This window comes from Malus sylvestris, chromosome 5, assembly GCF_916048215.2.
Source record: "Malus sylvestris chromosome 5, drMalSylv7.2, whole genome shotgun sequence".
Taxonomy (NCBI): domain Eukaryota; kingdom Viridiplantae; phylum Streptophyta; class Magnoliopsida; order Rosales; family Rosaceae; genus Malus; species Malus sylvestris.
This window is the reverse complement of record NC_062264.1, coordinates 34,624,579-34,636,884: the sequence shown is the minus strand read 5'-3', so window position 1 is coordinate 34,636,884 and position 12,306 is coordinate 34,624,579. Positions and strand designations below refer to the sequence as shown.

At 35.1% G+C, this 12,306-nt stretch overlaps 3 protein-coding genes and 1 pseudogene across 9 annotated transcripts; 1 reads left to right on the top strand and 3 right to left on the bottom strand.

The window, feature by feature from the left end:
- Positions 1 to 12,306, top strand: part of LOC126621146 (uncharacterized) — a 53,310-nt pseudogene that overhangs the window by 4,842 nt on the left and 36,162 nt on the right.
- On the bottom strand, positions 2,521 to 3,966 carry LOC126621151 (uncharacterized). 7 transcript variants are annotated; one of them, XR_007622806.1, is made up of 3 exons: positions 3,862 to 3,954; positions 3,480 to 3,532; positions 2,521 to 2,966 (listed from the first exon to the last, which is right to left on the bottom strand). XR_007622806.1 is itself a non-coding variant. In XM_050289555.1 (3 exons), exons 1-3 carry the CDS (start codon positions 3,957 to 3,959, stop codon positions 3,104 to 3,106), a joined length of 309 nt encoding a protein of 102 aa, XP_050145512.1. In that variant the 5' UTR covers positions 3,960 to 3,966; the 3' UTR covers positions 3,088 to 3,103. The 7 variants fall into 7 exon arrangements, 2 of the variants coding, with proteins under 2 accessions (XP_050145512.1, XP_050145511.1); XM_050289555.1 differs by lacking the exon at positions 2,521 to 2,966 and adding an exon at positions 3,088 to 3,173 and having other exon boundaries at positions 3,480 to 3,620; positions 3,862 to 3,966; XR_007622807.1 differs by lacking the exon at positions 2,521 to 2,966 and adding an exon at positions 3,096 to 3,354 and having other exon boundaries at positions 3,480 to 3,523; positions 3,862 to 3,966.
- LOC126622820 (uncharacterized) lies at positions 4,557 to 6,582 on the bottom strand. The gene is made up of 5 exons (XM_050291528.1): positions 6,358 to 6,582; positions 6,056 to 6,274; positions 5,892 to 5,984; positions 5,692 to 5,793; positions 4,557 to 5,400 (listed from the first exon to the last, which is right to left on the bottom strand). The coding sequence occupies exons 1-5, from the start codon at positions 6,580 to 6,582 to the stop codon at positions 4,648 to 4,650; spliced, it is 1,392 nt and encodes a 463-aa protein (XP_050147485.1). The 3' UTR covers positions 4,557 to 4,647.
- LOC126622819 (uncharacterized) lies at positions 7,259 to 10,841 on the bottom strand. The gene is made up of 6 exons (XM_050291527.1): positions 10,122 to 10,841; positions 8,558 to 10,017; positions 8,158 to 8,466; positions 7,963 to 8,068; positions 7,626 to 7,862; positions 7,259 to 7,468 (listed from the first exon to the last, which is right to left on the bottom strand). Exons 1-6 carry the CDS (start codon positions 10,839 to 10,841, stop codon positions 7,259 to 7,261), a joined length of 3,042 nt encoding a protein of 1,013 aa, XP_050147484.1.

Genomic DNA, 12,306 nt, shown 5'->3' with positions numbered 1-12,306 from the left:
GTTTTTATGTTTACTCATCTTTCAAGATAGTTTACGGAATATATGATGTTTTTTTCTTTAAATTTCTATTGCAAGGTGGCGATTTCAATGCCACCACAAGATATGGCTTTTGAGCCAATATACTGGTATTGACAACCAGAAGCTAATGGAGTGGGCAGCCAAGATATGGTTTTCCTGCATTTGTATATGTTTGTGGATCCAGCCTTTGACTGAAAAACATCATAAGATAAAGAAGTCCCCATATTTTTATGTTTACTTTTCAAGATAGTATTACGGAATGTATGTTTTTTTATTTTTAATTATTTTTAATTTTATTTCTGCTACAAAGTGGCAATTTCAATGTCACCACAACATATGGCTTTTGAGCCAATATACTGGTATTGCCAATAGAAGCTAATGGAGTGGGCAACCAAGAAATACAGCAATTTTAGTCTTAGTCTTACTTGTTTCATTGGTGTATTTGTACCCTTTTTTGTATTGTGAATCAGGCAAAATTGAACCGCCACCTCATGTGCCGCAGCTGCATCAAAGGCTGGTTCTCCAACGACGTCGTTTTCTAGAGCTCTCTCTACGCAAGGTATGCAATTTAGAGTTTTGGCCCCGAAAAGGTAGCATTTACCGCTGAGTTCTTCAGCTGATTTGGGGTGGGTATTTTTGTGGTTTAAATATTATGTGTGTAGAAGTGTAAATTTTCCTTTCTAAATGAGCTTTCTGTTGAAATTTCATTTTTGTGATTTTGGGGATTTATGTTGAAATTATTGAAAAGGATACAATTCTTAAAAGAATTCAGTTTACTTCATACTCCTTTTCAAATTCAAAAGGATAAATCAAAGGCAATAGATTTGTATATTAGGTACATTGATTATGTTCGTTTCTTTTTTCCAGAAACGTCAATATCTATCATCTGGTCCTCTGAAGGGGGAGTGCCTATCAATTTCAAAAACTAGAAAGCAACTCATATAAAAGTCATAATAGCTGCTTTCTTACTTCCAAGGTTCGTGCATATTTCTCCATTTTTTCATCGGTTACTTTTTTTAGTTACATTTTCTTTTATGTTCAAAATTATTGTGTTTCAGTGCTGTCTTTGTATATCAACTTCGAAATTCAAACACAAATGGACAATATTAATAGAACCCTATTTTCATCTAAGAAAATAAAGAAATGAACTGTGAAATTTACTCTAAGAAGAGCTGATCTTGCGTGTGGAAGGGGAATGATAGCGAAAATGTCAATAAGAATATTAGATGACTCCCAAATCATCTTAGCTATCTGTTGGAAAAAGCATTTCTCTATGAATCTTATAGTGCAAGTTCTTTAATAACGAAGTTGATTCATTAAACCTGACAAGTTCGCAAGACTGAAAATTTGATAAGCAATGTCCATTATGTAAAAAAATAAATGTGACAGATCGTAAAATGAGGGCTGTTATTTTCAAGTTCTGTCCATCAGTAGGCAATTCATATCATTGTTTATGACAGTGTAGAGAAACAGTGGAATCAACTTGACATTTTCCAACGAGACTCCAATTTTCTTGACGGATTTCATGCTCGATTTCAATCTATTATCTACTTGGATCCATTTTTTTCCAAGCCTAATTAGTTCTTGGAAGTGGTCTTTCATGTTTAATAACTATTTTTACACTTCGGAATTCTCCATGTTCTACCTGGTAGTCTTGAAAATTTTAAATTATAAATGCAGGTTTGTGTTCGTTTGCCCAGATGCTATTTCGAAGCTGGAGTAGGCATTGTTGATGAATCCTAGGAAAGATGATGCTCTGTGGTGTTTTGGAAATGCTCAAACTGCTGCGGATTATGTACTCCGGACCAGAATGAGGCAAGAGTTTATTCCCAAAAGGTGTCTGATGAGGTACTTTCACTGAAAAATCTCAAAGAAATTGTATTGTTTTTCAACTTTCGATGTGGAATAAGTATTATATGTTCTTTTTGCAGGAGTCGGGTGATTTTGAATCTGTATATTATGCTTACCGTCGAAATTTGAGTGGTTGCTCAGTTTGAATTTACTATCAGCTTAAGCTCAATATTCACTCGCTTAAGTGTGGGTAACCTTTTAATCTCAGTATATCATAGTTTTTCTTATCTGAATATCTGATAATTGTTTTCCTTTGGCTACTTGATTGTGGATCTCAATATTGTTTGATCATTAGAGTAATGCCTTTGGGTGGTTTGTGCTATTTACCGGGAATCTTAATATCATGTTGTTGATGCTAATTAAGAACTGAATTGATCTTTATGATATGTTTGAATTTCTTGATGGATTGATTGAACTTGAAAGTATATGCTTTGATATAATTGGAGGAAATAAATGAAAAGGAGGGAAGTGAGATTGATTACATAATCTGTAAGTTGGGTTTAGTGACATATAAAATTGCAATTTCAATGATTTGAACTACTTTCTGGGTTGGAACGAGTTTCTAAATTACTTGCAGATTACTATTTTTTAAATTAACTATAAATTTGTTGAGAAACTCTGCACACAATCTAATTTATAACTACATTACTGTTATAATATACCATTATATCCACAATCACATTGATTGATGTTTTTGCAGGAATGGCTCTTGAACTGAAAACAAGAGAATTCGAGTCCATCAGTAGCGAACTTCTGACACTTGCATGACTTTTTGAACAGAAAATGAGAAGGTTTACTATTTTAGTTTCTACGTGTGCATTTGTTTGGTAGATATTGATTGAATTTTATTACTGTTCACAAAAAAACTAGGGTCAGCAACTTGCTTTCATTCTGCTTGCGTTGGTGTTTGTAATTCTTAGTTCTCGACTCAAGTATTGCTTATGAAAAAAAATGAAATTGCATAATCTTTCATACAATTTGCTTTCATTCCGCTATACATACTCACGTGCAATGCTAATTGAACTCTTGCTATGCCGCAGAGAGAATTCAGCGTGTAGAATTTGGCTCTCTTCAAATGTCAGATCCCCATGGCTACCCTGTATATTTGCGGGCAACAGTTATTAACATCTAATGCTTGAAATTTAAGTAAGCACGCAACTGCTTTGTACGATTACTAATCCTATTGCGAAAAACAGAACGTCACAAAATACAGTGAAATTGAGTTGCAAATTGTCTAGTGCCTGATACAAACTTTGACATGAATGTTGCTGTAGTCTTGACCCATAGTAGAAAGAATCCAGCAACTTCAGGACCAACACAGGATTGTAGAAAAACGAGGCAAGAAAAGAGGGTTGAGAACTGATTCAGGCTTCACATTATGCAATGCAAAATGGAAGTTCAATTGCACACCAAAACAATATCAATAGCCGGCAATAAATGTAGGGTTTATGATTGTCCTGTAATTTATTGTCAATGCCTTTTCCACTATAAAAATCCAATCAATGAAGATGATTAAACAGTCGTGAATGTAAATTTCTAAATAAAAAAGAAAACGATAAAAACAGTGGATGGATTATTCAGTACAGAAAGAATAGCAGTATAGTCGTTACCCGGCGAGATGTTCTATCACAAACTGCATGGTGCATGAGAAGGCCTGCAGCAACTGAAACATTGAGAAAGAGTCGACCATGCCTTTCATTGGATTACTGCAATGCAAATCTGACAAAGCCAGGGCCTCATCACTTATTCCCCTAAATTAGACACTGCATTCAAATTAATATCGAAGAAGAACATATCTAAGATGTAATTTTCTTCATGTTACTAACTTTTTCTCGGTTGAATTTCTAAATTCTTCATCAGGTGCAAGTGTATCAGAAAATTTGATATTGGTCACAGAGACACACAAGTATATCAGTTTAAAATTGAACAAAGAACCAGCGTGGATGATATCGAAAAATGTAATGATCACTAAATAGGGAAAACGTATAATACCTATTTTCATTTCCGACTACAATCGCAGTTGGGCAAGACCAATCCATGTCGTATTTAGAAACTTTAAAATACAAAATGGAGGAATAACTCAGATACATGCTTGAGAGTAAAACTGTGGAACATCACTACTACAAAACCATTTAATAATGTCGCAATTCTAATTGACAAAAAACAGCTCTTTCTGTCGGCTATTACACAAAATCCGACAGAAAATGGGTGCAGCAGCGGTTATACTAACCGACAGAATTGCCAGCGTCAGGAAATTAACTTTCCGATAGAAATTGCATGAAAACCGACATAACTTATGTCGGATATATTCGACAACATGTACTCAACTAATGACGGATTTTATTAATTTGTCGGCAAAAACCGACAATAATTAACGGTAACAACCGACAATAATTAATAAATTACTGTCGGATTAACATTTTAAAATATTAAGAAAAACAACTTTCCGTCGGTCACAACCGACAGAAAAATATTAATAAATAAATTGTTACGGTCTCAGGCTTTTTTTTTTAATTTCTAATTGTATAAATTTTTTTTTTTAAATTTCTAATTGTATAAAAAATTAAATACAATAAAAGAATAAAACAAAACGAAATATGCATTCAAATATAACGTTCGATAATGTCATTTAAATCCGCCATAACAAATAAAGTTGACATCAAATATAAAATAACCCAAAATACGATCATCTGCATCCGCCATATTACATAACTACACAAAAAACATTCGCCAAAGTAGACAAAAGTGTCAGACATAACCGTAAGGAAAACCAACAAACTATTCAACAGATCCCGAGCCTTCCACCGATCCGCCCTGCGCTCCAGAGCCTTCTGCCGATCCTCCCTGTGAACCAACACTTTCTGCCGATCCTCCCTGTGAACCAACGCCTTCTGCCAACCCTCCATGTGCTTCCAAATACCTCATCACATCCCCATCAAAACTTCCCATCACCAACCCAGATAAGAAACCCGATGATAATCCACCATTGAAACCACCTTGAGAAAAATGTGCGTCACCGGGAGAAGCCATCTTCGGTCGATATACTGGCATTGGATACTGGGGCTGGAAAGGCATATGGTGCATGGAATATACAGGCGCTGGTGGCTGCAATGGGGCTGAATGCTGTGATGCCTGAGGGCTGGGTGGTGGCCGAATGCTTTGAAGCCACAACATTATTTGATGTTGATTCATCAACATCTGCTGATTCATCGCCTGCTGCTGTGAGGTCTTTGATTTCTCTAGCTCAACCATTACCTCTGCCAACTTTCTGGAGGCTTCTTCCTCCCTCCTCCTCAACTCGTTGTTCTCAGCAACCACCTTGGCAAATGAACCTTTGGATGAACTTCTGGATGACCTGGAACCTGAAGAGCTTGCATATGACACCATTTCTGGTATCACCCCATGGCCATAGCCTCGTACCCTATTTCTTGTCTCAGACCCCATCTGCTCAACATAAATCTGTGTTCGTACGTCCGACGTGTCCTCTTGCCCAGACTCAACAACAAACTGAACTTGACTCTCCATAGATGACTTTCAAAACAATATTTAAACAAAACAATAAAAACATTATTATAGAAAAATAATGTGATAAACAGATCCAGCAACAGACTGAACTTGATTCATAAAAACAGCTTCATCAAACCAAACAGAAAGATACACAAGTTTTACATTAAAAATAGATTCCACGTTTAATTTATATGTTCTAACAAATCCAATGACATTTTTAAAATAATGTGATAAACAGATCCAGCATTCCAAATAGAAAGGAAAATATGAATTAAATACAAAGTCATAATTCAAATAGAGTTCAAAATCATTTACCCCTCTCTGTTGGGAGGATTCATCAATCCATGAGTCGTCTTTCCTGGTATGAGTTGCTCGAAAAAAAGATATGGGATCCGGCTCCTTCCCATGCTTTCTCTTCTTTAAATCGTGAAAAGAGAACAACAAAATCCATATTAAACCCAGTTTATATACAAAAATTAAAAACACAACTTATATTAAAAATTAGCAACACTTACAAGTTCCTCACGAACCCGAGCAAATGTTTTGGAACCAGTCGTATGGTTCATCGTTTTTGACTCCCGATTAAACTTGTTTTTCTCTGCCACCTCCTGAAAGTTAAAAAAAAAAAACATTATAATACAAACATTTCTACACCAAAAATCAAACCACAATTTTTAACCTTTGTTTTTGGATTATCCCAATACGCTAACATCTTAGCCCACTGACCACCATCCACACCAGGGGGAGGTTCCAAGCGCTCTTCCTCTTGTCTTTTGGTGTAATACTCTGCTTTTAAGTTGTTACGATACTCCTTGTAAGCATGATCCGCAACATGGAGGGTCATATTGCGAATCAATGGAATTCTATCCAAGTCTTCATCTAGAAAAATGATATATCCCTACAATAATAAAAACAACCATGTTACAACAAATCCGAAATAAGTCTTGGTTGAACTATAGAAATACAAACGAAAACATATACCTTAATTCTTTCCCACAAACCATCCTTAACATCTTCAGGTACCAATCTCCAATCCTTCTTCAATGGAATAAGTCTTGGATCCTTAACCTCTGAAGCTACCAATTTCGAAAACTCAGAGGCATTTTCACTAACACATTTCTCTGTCGAATCAAATAGACAAAGCTGTTTCTCTTTCCACTTTGGAATAGCAGCTCCACGGGTCCTACGTCCACTTTGTTCCTCCATGTTAAAGGAAAGAAGAGTAAAAATGGGTAGCAGTAAAAATGGGATGGAGAAGAGGAACTGTGTAGAAATGGGATGGAGAAGAGGAAGAGAGTAGAAATGGGAACAAAGTAAAAATGGTGAAGTTTAACCAGGAAGTCAGCTAAAGTAAAAATGAGAAATAAATGAGGTAAACAAATGTTGGCGGTTATATCCGCCAGTAAGTATAAATCCGACAGAATTTTCAAACATTGTGGCGGTTATATTCGCCAGGAAAAGAAAATCCGACAGTGTCTGACATTAATATGTCAGACGGTGCATTTATGAACATCAGTTGGCAGATATATGAATGTCAGAGGATGCATTTATGAAGGTCAGACTAGTGTCGGGTATATCCGACAATATTACTATTTTGTGTCGGTTTTATCTGACACAAATATTTCCTCTGTATTTTGTTTTTGCGCCTTTAATATTTTTGAGTAACGGCGTGGGAAAAATCCCGCCCAATTTTTTTTTCCTTTTACTGTCGGTTATATCCGATAGGGATGTGAATAATAAAAAAAAAAATGAAACCATGTGTTTATACGAAAATAACATTTTAAATTTTACCACATAAACTAAAATATTTTAAATAAAAATCACCACACAAATTAAAATATAGTCTAATTATTACTTAAAAAGCATAAAGTAAATTATAAAACTATTCCATTTCATCTTCTGTTAGATCATCGACGACATTGACAAAATCAGGGAACTGGGTAGGCAACGGTAATACTTCGTGAAAAGGAGTCTCTTCCACGCCAACCCTTGTATGCAAATTTTCATTGTCAAGTAAACGATCATCCAAATCAGGTATGGCATAATCATCAAGTGCATCATTATCCTCCAATACGTCAAATAAATCTCTCGGCTGCGTTCAAAGAACAACATGCCAATCTTTTTCAATTGTGTCCTCCACGTAAAATGCTTGTAATGCTTGTAATCCTTTCACTATTAACCCATTCACACTTAAACAACATCACAGCTCGACCTCTATCTCCAACTTCGGTAGGGCCACAATATCTAACCTTAAACATGTCTATGACTCTGCCATAACAATTCACTTGCCCAATTGCACCAGGGACATTTGCAGGTACAAAGACACCACAATTTTGATTCTTATGTTTATCGTCCACAGATTTTGTACGAAATCTAAACCCATGAATAATGTGACTTTTATATTTCGTCACAACCCTAGGATAATTGGCTAGCCAACGCAAGTCTTCAGATATCAAGTTGTCATTAGCATGACATCTTGAATTAATCTGTAATAAGTAAAAACATAAAAGTTGACACAACAAATGTAAACACATCATAATTAAAATATAAAAAAAGAGTAAAAATGTGACTGTTATATTAACTCACATGTTGCCTGAACCATTCTGGAAATTCCTTCTTGCTTAGTTCTTTGATTTGTCGAATTGTTAGCCTTGCTCGACGATGTTGATTTTTCAAGAATTCCTCATGTTGCCTAGCCAATCAAGTCCAAATATGCTTAACTAATTTTTCAAAATAAAGAAAATTGATAAACCATTAAGACGTATGACTAGATGTTCTTACCTTCTAAATGGGCTGACCTCATCACAATTATTTAGAATGTATATGTGGCATTGATCAAGAACATTTAACTCAAGCTCCACATTTTCTCCTGAACCCATATAACATCCTTTAGAGGAAAATATTGATAACCCACCAGATACTCCACGTCCAATACCATCTTCATTTCGACCTCTACGAGTGCGACGAGACTCGACATCTCTAAGATACAAGGAACAAAAGGACAAGCACTCATCCACCAAATATGCTTCAGCAATAGAACTTTCAGGATGACCCTTATTATGAACATAATGCTTCAGTGTTTGCAAAAACCTATAATTATAATACAAAACACAAATTATTATAATTACTAATAAAAATTATCATTAGAAATTAACATATTTTATAAAGATTTGTTAATTACCGTTCAATTGGATACATCCATCTATATTGAATAGGCCCTGCAATAGCGGCTTCATCTGCCAAGTGAACTGGGAGGTGCATCATTACATCAAAAAATGCAGGCGGGAATATCTTCTCCAATTGACATAATGTCAAGGCAATTCTTGAATTCAATTGCTTGAAACCTTCCTTGGACTCCTTCTTGCTACACAATTGTCTGAAAATTGCACTCAACTCTAATAATATCATAGTAACTGATTTAGGCAAAACCGCACGTATTGCAAGCGGGAGTAACTGCTGCATTAAAACATGACAATCATGGCTTTTCAATCCATGTATTTTTCGTTCATTCACATGCACACATCGTGACAAATTTGATGAATAACCATCGGGAACCCGAATAGTAGCCAACACTTCACAAAATGCAGTTTTTTCTTCTCTTTTCAACGTGAACAATGCTGGAGGTCGAAATGTTCTATTTCCTTCCCTACGTGGATGTTGTCCATGTCTTATGTTCAAGATTTCAAGATCTGCACGTGCAGCCAATCCATCCTTAGACTTTTTATCCATATCTAACAATGTTCCCACTACATTGTCACATATATTTTTTTCAATATGCATAACATCAAGATTGTGTCTAATCAACAAATGTCTCCAATAAGGTAGTTCATAAAAAATAGATTTCTTCTTCCACTGACTCTTACTACTTGTGCTGCTCTCAGTTCGTTTTCTACGTTGCCCAACCGAAGTATCTTTCTTTGGTTTTCCAAAAATAAATCTCAAAGTACAAAGTTCTTCAAGACATTGTAAACCAGTCCACTGCCTTGGTGCATTACGATGCTCTCGTCGACCATCAAAAGATGTGGTTTGCCTTCGAAACCTATGATCAGCAGGAAGAAAGCGTCGATGCCCTAAATAGCAAATCTTACGACTCGCCGGCAAATAAATAGATTCTTTATCATGCATGCAATGTGGACATGCTTTATATCCATGTGTACTCCATCCTGATAACATTCCATAAGCCGGAAAATCACTTATAGTCCATAAGACGGCAGTCTTCATAGGAAAATTTTGGTTGAAATACGCATCATAAGTAGGAGTGCCCACCTCCCACAACTCATTCAACTCATCAATCAATGGACGCATGTACACATCAATCTCTTTACCGGGGCTGCGTGGTCCTGGTATTAACAGAGACAACAACAAATTTGGTTGTTTCATACACATCCAGAGTGGTAAATTGTAAACTGAAAGCACCACAGGCCATGTGCTATGGTCTTGCCTCATTTTTCCAAAAAGATTAAATCCATCACTGGCCAACCCCAATCGGACATTTCGAATTTCTGATCCAAACTCCGGATATAAATTATCCAAATGCTTCCATGTTGGAGAATCTGAAGGATGTCTCATAAACCCATCCTTAGGACATTCAGTTGTGTGCCACCTCATATGCTCAGCCGTATGCTTCGACATATACAACCGCTGCAATCGTGGTTTTAAAGGAAAATACCACATAACCTTAGCTGCGATTTTTTTCTAGAGCCATTCTCTTCATTGACATTTTTATATCTTGATTCACCACAAACTGAGCATGCGGTCAACTCTGCAGTTTCTTTCCAATAAATCATGCAATTATTAGGACACGCATCAATCTTCACATACGTCAGACCCAAGTCATTTATAAGTTTTTTTGCCTTATAACAAGATTCAGGCAAACAATCTCCATCAGGCAACATTTTTTTAATTAACTCGAGTAACTTGGTGAAGATCCCATCCGACATTCTTGCTATACACTTAATCTGATACAATCTTACAATTGCCTCCAATTTTTTAAATTCTTTACAACCTGGCCACAAATCTTGATATGCCTCTTCAAGCAACTTAAAAGTCTCGACCTCTTTCGGACGCTCTTCCCCAGAAAGGGGCTCAGTAGACGGCCCAATACCTTCTTCCGTTAATGGTTGGACAAATACCTCATTAAGAACATCATGAATACCAGTCAACCGATCTTCTGTTTCAATAGATGGCCCAACACCTTCTTCTCCAATCCCCATATTTTGCTCTCCCATGAAAGATTCCCCATGATGTCGCCACGAAGCATTTTTGTAATCTTTATCCATATCATACAACACAAGATGTTCGACAATAGTTTTTCTAACAAAAGTATATTGATTACAACATCTTTTGCAAGGACATCTAAACTTATCGGGGCCAACACCATTTGCAACTGCTTGATCCAAAAACAAATTAATTCCATCTGTATACGTTTCCAAATTTCGTGATACTGTCAACCAACTCTTTTCCATGTTTTACCACTGTACAAGAGCAAATATTACGTTGAAACTAAGATGCCTACAATCTTTCAATCCCTATCATGTAGGCATAACTATTAGAAATTTCAATCACTATCTTTCAACCTCGAACTATCACAATTGCAATTTAATTTCCAACACCTATCACAGTAAAACAAATTAAAAAACAATAAAAGGTTAACAAAAATATGTTTATCTACACTCTTCATTATTTATTAAATTTAAGTTTTGTATATCCTCATAGCAATTACAGTGAAATATTTAATTAGTTAACATAATATATACCTATATTACTAAATATTACCAATTTATTTTATATTAAATATTATCAATTTAACATAAATATTTACAAATAATATTTATCTCAGTTTCTTTATAACAATTTAAGTAAATCAAATAAAGTAACGGAACACAAATATTCCTAATTTATTTTACTAATTAAATTAAAATCTCTGAATAAATAATCAAATAAAGTAATGGAACACAAATATTCCTAATATATTTTACTAGTTAAACAAACAATTTAAACATTAAGAAATTCAGTAATAAAACCTGAATTATTGAAGAATTATGTCGTCGATCTACTCTTTATGTAGTCAACCACCTAAATAAAGCCCTTGCAAAATCAAATCATAAAATAAAAATAACCCATGAAGTGCTTGATGAAGAAACAAATAGAAGATAAAAGTATGGAAGCAAAAGAAAATGCAAAACTTACTACGAGATGAAGAGAAAAATAAGATGCAGTGTTTGATGAAGAAATAAATAAAAAGTATGAAAGCAAAAGAAATGAAAAACTTACTGTGAGATGAAGAGAACAAAAAGATTGTTGATGAAGAGCAGAAAATAATTGAAGATTGTAGAATGAAGATGAAGATTGTGGGTTGAAGTAAAGAGAACAAAAAGATTGTTGATGAAGAGTAGAAAATGATTGAAGATTGTAGAATGAAGATGAAGAAGAGAATGAAATCTGAAACTGGAAAACATTTGTCATAAAAATAATAAACTATTAAATTTCTGTCGGTTAAAACCGACAGAAAACTCAAATAATAACGGCTAGAATACTAAAATGATAAAGTAATAAATTTCTGTCGGTTCAAACCGACACCGTGCACTTCAAAACCGCCAAAATATAAAAAAAATATTTTCAAAAAAAATTCAAAATTCCTGGCGGTTATAAAACATTTGTGTCGTTTTTACCCGACAGTAAATATCCGACAGTAATTACTGTCGGTTATAAGCGACAGAAAGTTTCCTTTATCCGACACTAAATAAATTATGTGTCGGACATCTGTTATCTGACAGTATGACTCGTTAACCGCCACCACTGTCCGACACTTAAAGCTAATATTTTTCAAAACAAACAAAATACACAGCAGAAGAAAGTGGATAATTACCGCGTCCGTTATGCGTTGTGGCAATTCGATGCCCTCGCGATTTCAGAACTTCAAAGCACTCA